The sequence below is a fragment of the Corvus brachyrhynchos genome, unplaced genomic scaffold (assembly GCF_000691975.1).
Source record: "Corvus brachyrhynchos isolate BGI_N302 unplaced genomic scaffold, ASM69197v1 scaffold126, whole genome shotgun sequence".
Classification (NCBI taxonomy): Eukaryota; Metazoa; Chordata; class Aves; order Passeriformes; family Corvidae; genus Corvus; species Corvus brachyrhynchos.
This window is the reverse complement of record NW_008239283.1, coordinates 2,694,081-2,707,501: the sequence shown is the minus strand read 5'-3', so window position 1 is coordinate 2,707,501 and position 13,421 is coordinate 2,694,081. Positions and strand designations below refer to the sequence as shown.

Below are 13,421 nucleotides of genomic sequence, written 5' to 3'. Positions count from 1 at the left end.
TTTTTGCTCCACTATCTTACCTCACTGAGAGCCCTGAGAGCAGCCATAACAGGATGGGAGTTTCTTTAAAGAACAAAACTGAGAAAAAAAGACAAACATGGGGAGAGATGTTTAAAGCTTCTTGATGACATAAGCGTGTCATGTAAATGGTATCTTAAACCCAAGAGACTGGTTTTAGGCAGTGGCTGTCCTACAAATGCTGTCTGTTACTTCCAGCTCACGTTCCTCCACAGCTTCTCTTGGGTTTCAAATCAACACTCACACACTGATAAGTTTTCTGGGCCTTTATTTTCCAGTTCCCTGAATTCTGGGCTAGTGGCAAAATCACACGGATAAAATCTCCCAGATGCCTTATCTGTGTTTCAGGAATAAATAACTTGTTGTGTTTACTCTTGAACTCTCTCACAAAATACATCACTAGGGGTCACCAGAAAGAAGGGAAACTTCGTTATTTAACCTGGAATGCTTATGAATTTATACAGTATTTCTCAATTAATCTTTTAGAGAGGGTAATTTAGTTTTCAAAAAGCAAGACAAATTATTTTTCTACAGTCAACAGGTATTTCCTGCTAATGAAAATGCCATTATAGAAGGCCTGTATTAAAACAGAGGGGGGAAAAAAGAAGCTTGTGTGCAATTCCTCCCTCCCATAATTGCATGCTGATACTGAATAGATACTGTGATTTGAAATTTTACTCCAGGCTAAAAGAAGATGTTTGCCTTTCTGGTTTGGTAACCTGTGTCAGAACACTGGCTAATTTAGCAGTCTGAATTTCAATTTTACAGCTGGGCTTTAACAAAGCAGCAATGATTTGGTTCTGATAAAAACTTACTGCAATATCTTTAAGTTCAAAATTGTAGAAATACAGATTACATCTTTTCAGAATTTTTTCCAGCTCTTTGCTTGCAAATCTTAGAAAACAGATCTCATGAGGTGATGAGGACTTTATCCAAGGACAGTCTGCTCAGGTAGAAAGAAGAATATTTGGTATATTTTGGGGAAAAAAAAAGCAAAGATAACATGGGTGGAGATCAGTGGGGATTTGAGAAAGAATGAAGAAAAGAACAATAAAATAGTGCCAAGCCAAATTCTTAGTGCTGAACAAAGTTTACCTGTGAATATTCAGCCAGTGGTCAGTTTGGCTTTTGTAAAAACAGAGGACAAGTCAAGAGATCCATCACTTTTCAAAATACATCTATTTCTGCATTTTTCCAGTGGCTCAATGCCTGTCACAGGAGAGGCCAGTGTCTGTAGGCGTGTTTGGATGTAGTGAGAGCAGAGATCTGCCTCTGCCCAGCAAAGGTCTGTGCTCCCATCAATGAACATTTATGCAAGTTCTCCCATGCTTTGTCTTGTCCTCCTTCAGTTTGGGTAGAAATGACATTCTTTCCTCCTCCCTCCTTGAATGTGTATATTTTATAGCTAATGAAAAAGCTCAGGAAATATAACTGTCCCTTGTATTGATTTTGCTTTTATGTAGTGCCTTTTCCCCAAATGGATGCCAGGAGGCACTCTTAAAATCAAACTATATAGAACAATAATTTCTACCAGAATGGAAAAACATGGCAGCAGCTTAACAGAGCACTTTAGTGCTAGGCAACACTTTAGGAAATTAAGGTGGCTTTAAAGAGCAGGAATAAGCTCGTGGCCTTGAAGAAGTTATTGGATATGAATACAGAGCAAGATCAAGAACAGCCTCTGTAATCCACAGCTGCCTGCTCTGGATGCAGGGAATAGATTGCCCTTGCTCAGAGCCTCTGATATTAGAGAATGGGTGTTCCCAAGCATATCTGATAGGCTGAAATATTATTTCAGTTATGAGGGCTCTAAAGATGTCAGAATTCAGTTCATGTAACAAATAACCCAGCAGCCCCCAGCCCTTCACACAGTTTACTCCAATATATCCCTGTCTGCTGTGTGCCCTGCTGCCTCAGCTCCAGGGCCCTTCCAGATCCTCCCAAACTGAGGAGTCCTGTGCCTTTAGCAAAATGATGCACTTTGTAAAGCAGAAATTAAGTTCACTTTATCCTTTTTTCTTTATGCAAAATATCTAGTTGCTTTATGCCTTCCCTTAAGCATTAAACAATAAGGGATACAGGGCACTCCATGGCTTTCTTTTGGCAGAAAAGGACCTTTGATTTAAAAAAAAAAAAAAAAAAAGTTGAAAATTGGTGTGTTGAAGCATTGCTTCCCAAGCACACATGAACATAAATCACTCTTTTCTGCATTGCTGGGGACTCACAAACAAGTATCATTACTAATATTGAAATTTATTTATTGCAACTTTTTGCTTATTCATTCTTCTAAAAAAAAAAAAAAAAGGATGCTTTGGTTAGAGCTGGTCAGGAATTTTGAGTGTTGTTTATTTTATAAGCTGTTAATGAAACTTTTCCTAGAAATTTGAATGCAAATTCCTTTGTTGTACAGGCTTTGTGTTAGGAAGGGAGGAATTTGGAGGCTCATGCACTTGGGCATAAGGTTTTGATCAAAATAATGTGTATTGATCAATTGATGGTTAGTCTACCTACTCATCTAACTGTACTGGAATTGCTTTATTATTGTTTTTTGTAAATAGCATATATGCATTATGCCATAGGATGACTGAAGCTGCTGTCCATCACAGGTATTTATACCTCTACTGAGCACATGGGTACACCAAAGCCCTTATTTCAAGATGTATTTAGTTACTAATGGAAAGTGAAGCTGTTCAGATAAGATATTCTCTCTGGCATAATCGATGGAGCAGTTCTGAGGGCACCTGTCTGTGACACAAGAGATTGATCCAGTTCCTGTATCCTAAACCACAGCATCTTTCCTGTCAGTAGTGATTAACAAAATATCAGACTATCAGTTAACACTTCGGGCTTTTCCTGGTTATATCTCAGTGGAAAAGTAAATTTTTAAATGTTTGCAGTTGTTAAAGCAATCCCACAGAAGAGAGCCTGTCTGTGTGGACCAACAGCAGTTGGAGCAGGATATCTCTGGGAAGTCAGATAACCTGTAAGGTGTTGTGCAGATAATCAGAGGGAGGAGTTGGGCTACAACAGAGGTGATGGAATTCAGAGGCAAACCCCCCCCTTAATGGGTGGATTTGTGAGGTGTATTTTTGTGACCCTGATTTTTCTCACAGCATTTCTGCAGCACTGATTGCTGTGATAATCACATGAAGCAGGGATAACTGTGGGGGCCAAAATGTTGTTTCCTGTGCTTAGGTCCCCACGTGGCCTCCTGTGCCACCTTTTTAGGGATTGCAGTGTTTTAGTTTTATACTCAATTTATCCCCAATGAAAACAACATAAAGTTGTCTGCTAAGGGTCTTAAAAAAAATAAAACCTGATGCTACCACAAACCCCAGATTTTCTGTTTCCAGAACTGCTTGTTTTCCAACTAATCATCATGGACACAGGTATTTAGGGTCTCTGCCACCATTTTTTCTCCATGGTGAAGAAGCTTCTGCCTTCTTTCAGCACAGATTTTTCCCCTTGTGAGTGTTTCTGTGCCAGGGCCCTTGGGAGCAGTGTGGGGCTGGCCAAGAACAGGTCTCTAGGTCCCCTCACATCCTTCCAGCGCCTAATGGGGGTGCTTGGTATTCTCAGGAAGAAAGCTGCAAGCTCAGATCTAAGCCAGAAGATGAAGTTGTTTGGAAACAGCAGATGAATAGCATTGTCAGAGGTGTATTAGAGAGAGGAAGTGTCTCCACACCCATGCAGAGTAGAGGTAATAGCAAACAGAACAAGAAATCTTAGTGGATAACAGACATTAGGAAGCAGCAGGGATAACTGTGGGGGAGTTTTATGATGAAGATATCAGTTATTGGGGAGATGCGAAGAAGCAGAGAGGGGCTGGGGTGGGTAGTAGATTTATCATTTATGTCAGAGCTGTTTGTACTGCAAGGCAGCAATCATGTCCAGAGGAGATAAGAGTTGTAAAATTCTTCTGGGAGATGTATGGGTTGTGCTGGGATCGTCTGCAACCCCGATCCAGCTGTCTTGTGGTACATCAGTACCTTTGAGCCTAATGCCCTCACACAAGCACACACCAGGGACAGGGATTCAGTGAAACCTCATCCCTGCACATTCAAGGCTGTCCTCAGTCTTGAACTTCCACATGCTTGTGGTCTTTGGCTGTGACCCCTTAAAGGAGCACCAAAGCTGCCTTCCTCTGAGGTGTGTGAGAGGGCAGGACCGTGCTGGTGCTGTGCAGGGAGGGATGTACTGAGGGGCACAAACGAGTCCTGTCTGCTCTGTCTGGGCAGATGTTGAACCCACAGGTGGTGACAGGGCAGGTCCTGTCCCTGAACAGGACCTGCACCCCGGGAGGGGAGGATGAACCAAATGCATCTTTGCTCCAGACGGGGAATGCTGCGATCTGCTTTCACATTTCTGTTGGATGATCAATTGAAACAACCAAACCTGGCAAAAGACTGAAAATTATCTGAAACTGGAGGATCTTAATATTAAACAATTATGAGTGAGATTTTAAAATGATATTATAGGAAAAAAGAAGCCCAAATGCTTCAGAAAATTAATGGGGTGTGGGTGTCTGAGTCCACTGGCACTCAAAAGGCTCTGTTGGAGGAAAAAACTTCTGGGATGGTTCTGGGCTAGCTAAGGGAAAAGGATAGATTTCTTTGACCTTTCTTCTGCTTTATACACATTCAGAAAATCAAATGTCCATGTACTTTAGCATTTGAAGCGTGAGTTGCAGGTACAGCGGGGTAGGGAATAGCCTCTTCCTCATTTTCCTTGGATTTCTTGCAAAAGAAAATTAAGTAATTAAATAGATTTCACCCTGCTTATGTATTTTTTTTTTTTCTGGCTTTAATCTTAACATCTAATAGAAAAACAGATCAAATAGCTCTGTGAATTTTTATATTTTTTTTTCCTCTAGTCCATTAAGAAAATAACAGAGCTGATGATAAGGCAGCCTGAATGAATCAAAGTATCTGTGCTGTGTTGTTGAGGGAGGCTGAGTCACACACAACTAGTTTTACAGCAAGCCCATGGTTGATTACAAAGTAAATAGTTGGAGGAAAGGGACAAAGAAGATTAAAGTAATCTCTGAAACAAGTTTGTGAATTGGTCCGTGCTGATACCTGGACCAGATCAACAAATAACACATCTAATGGATACAGGGAAGTCTAATAATGCTAATTCTAAAGAAATTTTTAGTTATTAAGTTATGAGTAACAAAGCATGAGGTTAGATGTTAAATAAGCCACTGACTGAATTTTACCTTCCTTTTCTCTTCATATAGACTGGTAGGAAATCAGTGAGATAAAATTCCATGAAAAGTTTGCATGATGGTCAAACATCAGCAAAATACAATTTCAAATGGAGATGAGAAGGAAGAAAATGTTGACATAAGACAGGCTCCTTTCTGTAAAGGAATTATCTGGTTCAGATCCCGAGTCATTTTTCATATTTACCATTAAACTCATTAGAGAGCTATTCAGGAACTTCTGAGAACCCTCTTGTCTTTGTATCATCTCTAGATTTACTTTTTTTTCCAGAGACTTTTGCTTTCTGAGACAAATTGAACATAAATTGATCAGCCATTTAAAAAATGGAGAGAAAGGGAGGCTGGGGGATGTTATGCCTCTTCTTATTAGCATGAGGAGGAGGAAAAGTTGGGGTATCCACCAGTTTGGGGGAAGGGCAGGAGCTACTGAAATGACTAGAAAATACTGCAGGAGGGGGCATTTACTGAAACAGTCAGCACACAAAGCTGCCAAGGGACAGTTGAGTTGTAAAACACTTCGGCTACCACAGGAGATGCATTACATTATTGTGGTATGTAGATAATTTGCTATCCAGCTCCTGGAAGTTGCTTTGTGGGAAAAAAAAAAAAATTGGGGGAATAAGCAAACTCATTCTCAATCGATGAATTAATATAAAACCAGCAAAAGGAGCAGAGCAGACTACTACAATCCCTCAGCTATATTAGGCAATCAATTTTTTTTTCTCCCTTTCAGTATGTAGAATATTCCCTCGCGGCTCCCTGTGGATGCCATGCAGTGTGAACACAGCAATCAAAGTAATAGACATTGGAATAATCAAAATAAGATGTGTCAGAAAGAGGCAAATGAGTACATACTCTCATTAAGTAAATCTCCTAAGAGCTTAACGTAAAAAACTCTTCCCAGAAAAGCTGTACAAACAATTGCATGCACTAACACATGGTTTTATTGCTGTTTCAAAGGCAGATAAAAATATTCTTCAGTCTAATCCTTGTATTTTCAGATTTCACTATAAATAATCTCTTCCTGAGGCAAAACACGTAATGTAGCTGCCACGGTGACATTAATAAAGGTCATAACTGAAGGTAAAATATACTACTTTGAAGAAAACTCCAAAATCATTAAACAAGCAACACGCTGCAAACCGTGTTAAAGACAATATCCATTTCTGCAGTGGACTGGCAATGTCCAACACTAAACTTCCCTCTGTTAGGTGCCAAGACACTTCATCCAGGAAGAAAGTAGCAAAAAAGTCAGTACAAATCTTCCAGGAAAACAAATTTTTTGACAAAATCAGTAACCTCAAGGCAGCCAGGACTTCTGCCAGGAAACAATTCAAAGAGGTGCAGTACAAACCCAGTGAAAAATCAACAAAATGGTACTTCCACAATACTCCCAGCCTTTTGAGGCAGCAAGCCTGTGGCACAAAGAAAGGAGAGGAAATGTATTGGAAGGAAAGAGCCATTTCCAAAGCCAGAATTATCTTCTTAGTCTACAGAAGCGGTCTAGGATGAGGTAGGAACAATTGGAAAAGAAATCCTGTCTCTAATGAAGCTAATTCAGGGTTGACTTTTCCTTCTATTCTTCTACTATATTTGTATGATAAAGTACCTGTAGCATTCTGGGAGGTAAATGGATCATTTCTCATTGAAAACAAAGGGAATTTGGGGGAATTTCAAGTACTGGCCACCTAAAACACGTTAAGCAGTCTAAAACCTACCAGAAATACTTTGTGTACAGAAACACCTTGAGTTTGTGTGTGGCCATTTGACTTCAGGGTTTACAGGGAAGATGGTGAGAGGCTGAGCATTTTTATTGCACCCCAATTTACTATATTGGCTTTTGTGCCAGTTCTGAGCCGTGCCAGAGCTAATGGGGCTGTGTTGTGACTCCTGAGGCCTCAGTACAGATCTGAGCCTCACCAAAGGATTTTCCTCATGACCTTGAGCCACTTCACGTCCCCATCCCATCTGTAAGGCAGAGTGATGATGCTCCCTCTCTGCAGTGATCTGTCTTGTCAGTTTAGGAGCAAACACTGATTTGTCTTGACTCCTCGCGGTTCCTATCGATTGCCAGGGAAGTTGGATGTGCACAATACTTCTTCAGATTTGGCATTCGGAGACAAAATAACTTTGAGGAACTGGACCATTAAAGGAAACATTTTGGCTGTGAATGTCCTATACTGTTATGAGCAGTGTCTAATAAATTGATTCTCGATTTTAGCACAGTGCAGAGTAGTAAATAGCTGTTAAGGGGTTTAAACAGCTTACACGTTTGGCAGGTCAGTGGGAAATAGGCAAATCCTTGGGAGATGCAGCTGAAAGGCAGCCCTCTCACACCAAACATATCTTTAAGCCTGTATAAGTTTGAAAACGATCAGTAATTTTCATCAGAAGATTAAAAGGTAAATACGTGAGCAAAAAATTATTTCCCTGAAAATTTCGAAGTCCTAAAATCCAATAGTGACATATCAGTACAGGTCAGGGGAGTCAAAAACTAAGGTGAAAGAGGTTCCCTCACCCCTGGACTGCACCAGTGCCTGATTTTGCCTTCCTTATGAATGAGCTTTCCCTGAAGTGGCACAGCCTTTGTCTTTCCAGTAAAAAGGAGTGGAACAAAAAAGTTATCAGCAAGCAGAAATCATTGTACAGAGCCTGCTTCCCTTTGACAGCACAAAATCCGATAAATTCAGATTTCAATCTTAGTTTAAAAAATACAAACTGGCTTAATTTGGGCCAGTGGTCTGGTCTGGTGGGTGGCATCCCTGCCTGTAGCAGGGGAGGTGGAACTAGGAAATCTTTAAAGTCCCTTCCAACCCAAAGTCTTCTGTGATTCTGTGATAATTCCAGACAGTGAGGCTATAGGGGTACTTGATATTGACAAAATTTAATACGAGGGAAATAAAATATTAGCCTGTAAATGACTTTTGATGATTAAAAATAATGCTGGGAGAGAAACACACTGTAAAGGTTGTTCCTCTCCCTTTAGGAGTTGTCACTGTTTCTTTGTCATGGCCAGGAGCCTTGGCTCTACTTCCATAGGAAAGCATTCAGTGGGTTATTGTTTGTGTGTAAATGCCTGTTGTGCTTTCCACAGAGCAAAGCCATGGAGCCAGATTAATCCCAGGGTTATTTCCAAAGGTATGGGAATGGTCTGACCAAACCCACTCATGGCCTGAGAGCTTGATCCCTGTAAGCTGTTTCCAGGCCTGGGATTTCACGTCCTGGGGATTCCCTGGGGTGGTCACAGCCCTCTTTGCTTGGGGCTCTGAGGGTGGAAGAAGCCCTGGGGCTCCAGGGGTTGCTGGGGATCTGTGTGGAATGTTTGAGGTCTGACCAAGGGATGGGAGAGTTTGTTATCTGTGGCAGATACTTCAAGCAAATGGGAAAAGTCCTGAACAGTTTGAGTAATTCCTTTTGAAATACTCATGGGGAAATGTTTTCTCAACTCCAGCAGATTTTTGCTTGCAGCATGGACAGTCCAGAGCACTTGGGTTTTACAGCAGAAGCTCACAGTGAGATCATGGGTTGCTTGTGGTTAGAACACAAAGCAAATTAGATACTCTGATTTTCATTTCATTCTTCTGTGGAAAGCAAGGCCAGGGCTCATATAATTGCAAGACATACTGAGTGATTTTTGCCATGGTAGATTATTTCCACTTCTGAAATCAAATTAGACCCCTTGGGTTGTTGGAAAACACACCATCTTTCCACGCTGGCTGTAGGCGCCTCACCTTCCCCTGACACCATCCTCTCTCTTCTCTTTCCTCGCCTCTGGATATGCTCAAATTTTTCCTTATGTGTTTCAGAGTTGAGGGAAACCCACAGGAGTGAATTTGCAAACAACTGTATCTGAGTTTACTACATATGTAACACCTTGCAGTGAAACCCCAGTGGATTTCGTGAGCTTCAAGGGTGCCTTTGCAGCAAACTCATATCCAAATTAAAAACTTTCTCAGTTGTACATTATGAAAGATTCCAGAGGGGATGGGAAAAAATTCCATCTCGCTGGTGATGTTATCTATTTAAAGGTAAATGTTTTTCTTTAAAATACCACTGTAAAAAATCTATTGTCTTTTTCCTTTTGATTGACTTATTTACAGAATTTCATCTGAGAAAAGTCTGACAGGCTCTGTGTTGTGTCAGCCCTCCCACATCCGTGATTCACTGAGTTGCTTTTGTCCCTGATACTTTACTTAGTCTGGTACCAGAGACAGGCTATGGGTATTGTTGGTAACCCTTTTGTGTTCCTCAGTCACGGGAAATGATGTAAAAACCCCAAATATTGAGAATTCCCTCAGTCACTGGGAGCTTCATTACCTAAAATAAGACTGCAGAAGATGATAAAGTTCTTCCTTGTTCTTTAAAGGGCTTTTTCATCTTCTCTCTTTTAACAAGGGATCTGTGAAGAGCTCTTTGGTCAGATCTTCCTTATTCACCATTAAATTCTTATGGGATTAGTAGGTTTGTTAGAGTACAAAAGTAAACAGCATATGGCTCTGTTAGGATCCTTGTAATGTCACAACACAATCTGTCAGAATGTTAATTTTTTTGAGCAGTTTCATTTACTTCAAGTTCACTCTATGAAAAAACCCCACAACAACCCTTATGAATCCTTCTGCATCACCTAAGAGACAGCACAATACTTAATTCTTGTTTTGTGTTCCCAGTTTAATAAGTATGTCTATACATATTACCTTCAGTAGGAAAAATACAGTGGCAAATACAGTTACTCAGTTACTAGGAGTTAAAAGGTCGTTTCCCCCTGATGAAAAGCTTGTTCTATCAGATAAGTAGCTGCTACACTCCATAAAACTGGCAACCCTTCAAAAGGTTTCAGAAATTAAAGGCATTGTTTGAAGATAAAGGCGATAAGGTCATTTTCTTTGTGGTTAGTCCTGCAAAACTTTCTGGGTGACCCTTTGATATTCAAGTGAAGAGGGCTCTAAATTGTTTTATCTTCATAGAGCTAATGAGTGGTGGCTGACAGTCACTGTCAAGACCAGTTGGAACTCTACCAGGATTAAATTTTGTAAAATATTACAGCCCATTTTCTTTAAAGGGGAGTGCCTCTGCAGAGTTTGCCGAAGCTGAATCCATAATTACTCTCAGCACTACACTCTTGTCAGGCTGCTTTTCTCGGTTTCTTTTATTAACTCAGTTTTCACTAGTTGAATAATGTCTCACATGCTTTTCAATGTATTCCTGTGTTCAATTAATAAAGTTGTATAAACAAGCCACATATGTAAAATCTATGCCCCTTTCGAACTCTCTGCTACAGTGAAACAAGACTTACATTTAATGTGTACAGTAGCGGAGAAATTACTCAAGAACTTTTTATTGCCAGAGGCTTTATAGCTGTGTATGATTATTATATGTGTAATTAACTAATCTACAATGTTTCTCTGATATATGGTGTGTATAATTCTTTCCTAGAGGAATAGAATGTTATTTTAAAGCCTTTTTTTCTTTTATGGTCCGTTTCATACATTCCATTTATGGGAAAATGTTATGTATATTCTTTAAATCATTTGACTTTTTTTTTTCTAGTAGGAAGTAAGAATTTTCACAGGTTTTTATTAAAAAATAAGTAACAAAGGAGAGGGAATGTCCTGTAATGATCAATATACATCATGTGCTGTGTGCTTGGCTTTCACTGTGACCTTCTTCATTACTTTAGTTGTTTATTTTAACCTTACTTCCATCCTACTTTGGAGACTCTCTAATAATAGCCCTCTGTCACTCTAACCCACATTCAAAAGTAAACGTAAACAAGATCATCTCAGTTTCAAATACACATGAACTCTATCCCCCAAACGACCATCATGTAATTAAAAAGCACAAAATCCTTACCTAATGTCGCTGACTCAGTGCTAATGGCCAGCAAGGGAATCCAACAGAGGTAGGCAACAAGTTGGAGATACTGATGGAAAGGAAAGGGCTGCTGCATAGTGTCCAAGACAGCTTTTATCCATGCATCTGCAGTTGCTTACAAGTTAGCTTTTGAAGTCCTAAACTTTGCAGGAAAAGCCATCAGCCCGCCTGCCTGTTTCAATTATTATTTTTTTTTTTTTTTTACCCTTTCTTTCGTTCTTTTCAGTCCACTCTCTTGGAGAGGGGCTTAATGTGTCATTAATCCCAGAATTTCCAGGAGGGAAGCCCTCCAGCCACACACACCCCACACTCCCCCTCCCACCCACACACACAGAGCACACGTGTCCCTGCAGCTGCTGCAGCCGCAGCTGCGGGATTTGCACGCCCGGTGCCACGGCCGCACACACCGAGCGCCAGGACAGCCTGTGCCCCGCTGGTGGGAGGTGATCCCACAGCAATTAGGGGTGCAAACATGCCTGCTCCTCAGGGGTTTGAGGCAGGCTGATGCCATGAAGATTTTTGCCATTTCTTTTATACCCCTGTTATACCTTTTTTACAACTTCTGTATTCCCAGTGCTTTTTGCCTACATTCTTGGACTTGTTTGTCAAGCTGAGAGACTCAACATCTTAGAGGCTTCGTAGCCAGGGATCAGTGTGCCCCAGACCCCAAGGTCCTCTCCAGAGAACATTCTGTAAACTAAGATAGAACCATCCAGGGGAAGGTTCCTTGGGGAGGGGGGCTCACTTGAGCCTCTTATTGGGGAATCTTTGATAGATATGCTAATTAGTAAAACCTATAATGTTATACCCAGTGTTGGGAGGAGACACAGAGATAGACTCGGTGGGGTGCATCTCGATGCATATGACCTGGACGTGTACACCTAAGGATCCTTAAAAATAAATACCAAGGTAAAATCCCTTTTCCCCTTCTAACCGTGTATGCCTCTTGATTTTAAGACCAGGAAAAGGCACCAGGCAGCACTGACTGCAGATCCTTGCAGTCGTAGCTGTTGTGCGTACGTGTGAGGGGCCTGAAAAAATGAGAGGCGCTTTTCAGAGTGTCATCTCACCAGCCAGAGTAACAGAACAGAGCACAGAGGCAAAGAATTCCATCATTCAGCTTGCACTATCACATTTTTCTGGAGTTTGGGCTCTCAAAACGCCCTGCGTGGCTCCTACTTTCAGTCCGTGTGACCAGTTTATTGTATGACAATGCATGTTGCCACCTCAGTGCGAAACGAGGAATTTGCTACTGAATCACGTCTTATACTCTGATATTTACACTCACAGTGTTTTATTTGGAAAATATTGCATCCCCACCCACTGTTCAGTGTTTTCCATACCTGCCAGAATGCCTTTTCTTTGACTTGTCAAGTTCGATTATCTTGTGTCTGCTTGTTTAAGTGAGGATATTGTGAATTGTCTGATAAGAGAATATTATGCAAGACTGTAAACATTCCACACAAATCACTGTGAGGAGCATTTCATAGAAAAGCATACACCAAGCCATTAAAAGTATTTTGCAGTATACCCAAGGAGTACCAAAAGTTGTTCATTTGGCTTAACTACGTTGCTCAAGGAGTTTTACCACTGGATTCCTTGAGGAAAAAATAGGTTATTTAAGCAGAAACTTCTAAATCTTTGTTCTTAATTTTGAATTTGGATTTTGATGTTGCAGAATCTCTGCTTTTACTAGTCTCATTGGATTAGCCATCTCATAGGCCTGACTTGTAGCCCTTTGGGAGTCTTTGGAAGTCTTTCCATTAATTTCACTGATGTTTAGATTATATTCCTTCAAGATCATTAAGACTCCAAGTCCAATATTTCTGATATTTTTTATAAGAGATCTCTGTCCATTTCTTGAGTGCAAAGATACTAGAAATGAAAAAACTCATTTCTTTTTAACAGTATGCAATTCTTACTTTTATATGGTTTTCTCAGCTAATGTTTGAATTTATTTGTGGCAGTTTCTATGCACTGGTAGGGGTCCAGTTGGATTTTGACTTTAAGTTTTGGCCTAAAAGGCACAGCTCTGAAATCTGTTGAGGGGTGAGATTTATGCTTGCCAAAATATTGGTGGTCAAACCAATTTCCAACAAAAAAAGAGAGTTTTCCAAAATCAATCCAGCCTTTTTTAGTCGTCTGTTTACAGAAAACAAAAGTAATCAGGCAAAAAAAAAAAAAAAAGTAAGTGGGAGGTATTCAGGGCAACAGGCAAAAAGGGAAGGTTTTGGAGACTTACTTATCCTTTTATCTGTGTTCTCCCTAAACAGGTTTTAATCAAAGGGAGCTTTTGAGGGTGGCAAGG

At 40.5% G+C, this 13,421-nt stretch overlaps 1 protein-coding gene and 1 long non-coding RNA gene across 3 annotated transcripts in view; one reads left to right on the top strand and one right to left on the bottom strand.

Annotated features, from left to right (window-relative positions):
- LOC103619698 (von Willebrand factor D and EGF domain-containing protein) overlaps positions 1–11,286 on the bottom strand; it is a 171,623-nt gene extending 160,337 nt beyond the window's left edge. The window contains exon 1 of the mRNA XM_017740262.1: positions 11,093–11,286. Coding sequence (XP_017595751.1) covers positions 11,093–11,189 — 97 coding nt within the window. The 5' untranslated portion in view covers positions 11,190–11,286. The remainder of the gene's footprint in view (positions 1–11,092) is intronic.
- Positions 1–13,421, top strand: part of LOC108448158 — a 52,605-nt gene that overhangs the window by 9,234 nt on the left and 29,950 nt on the right. The window lies entirely within an intron of this gene.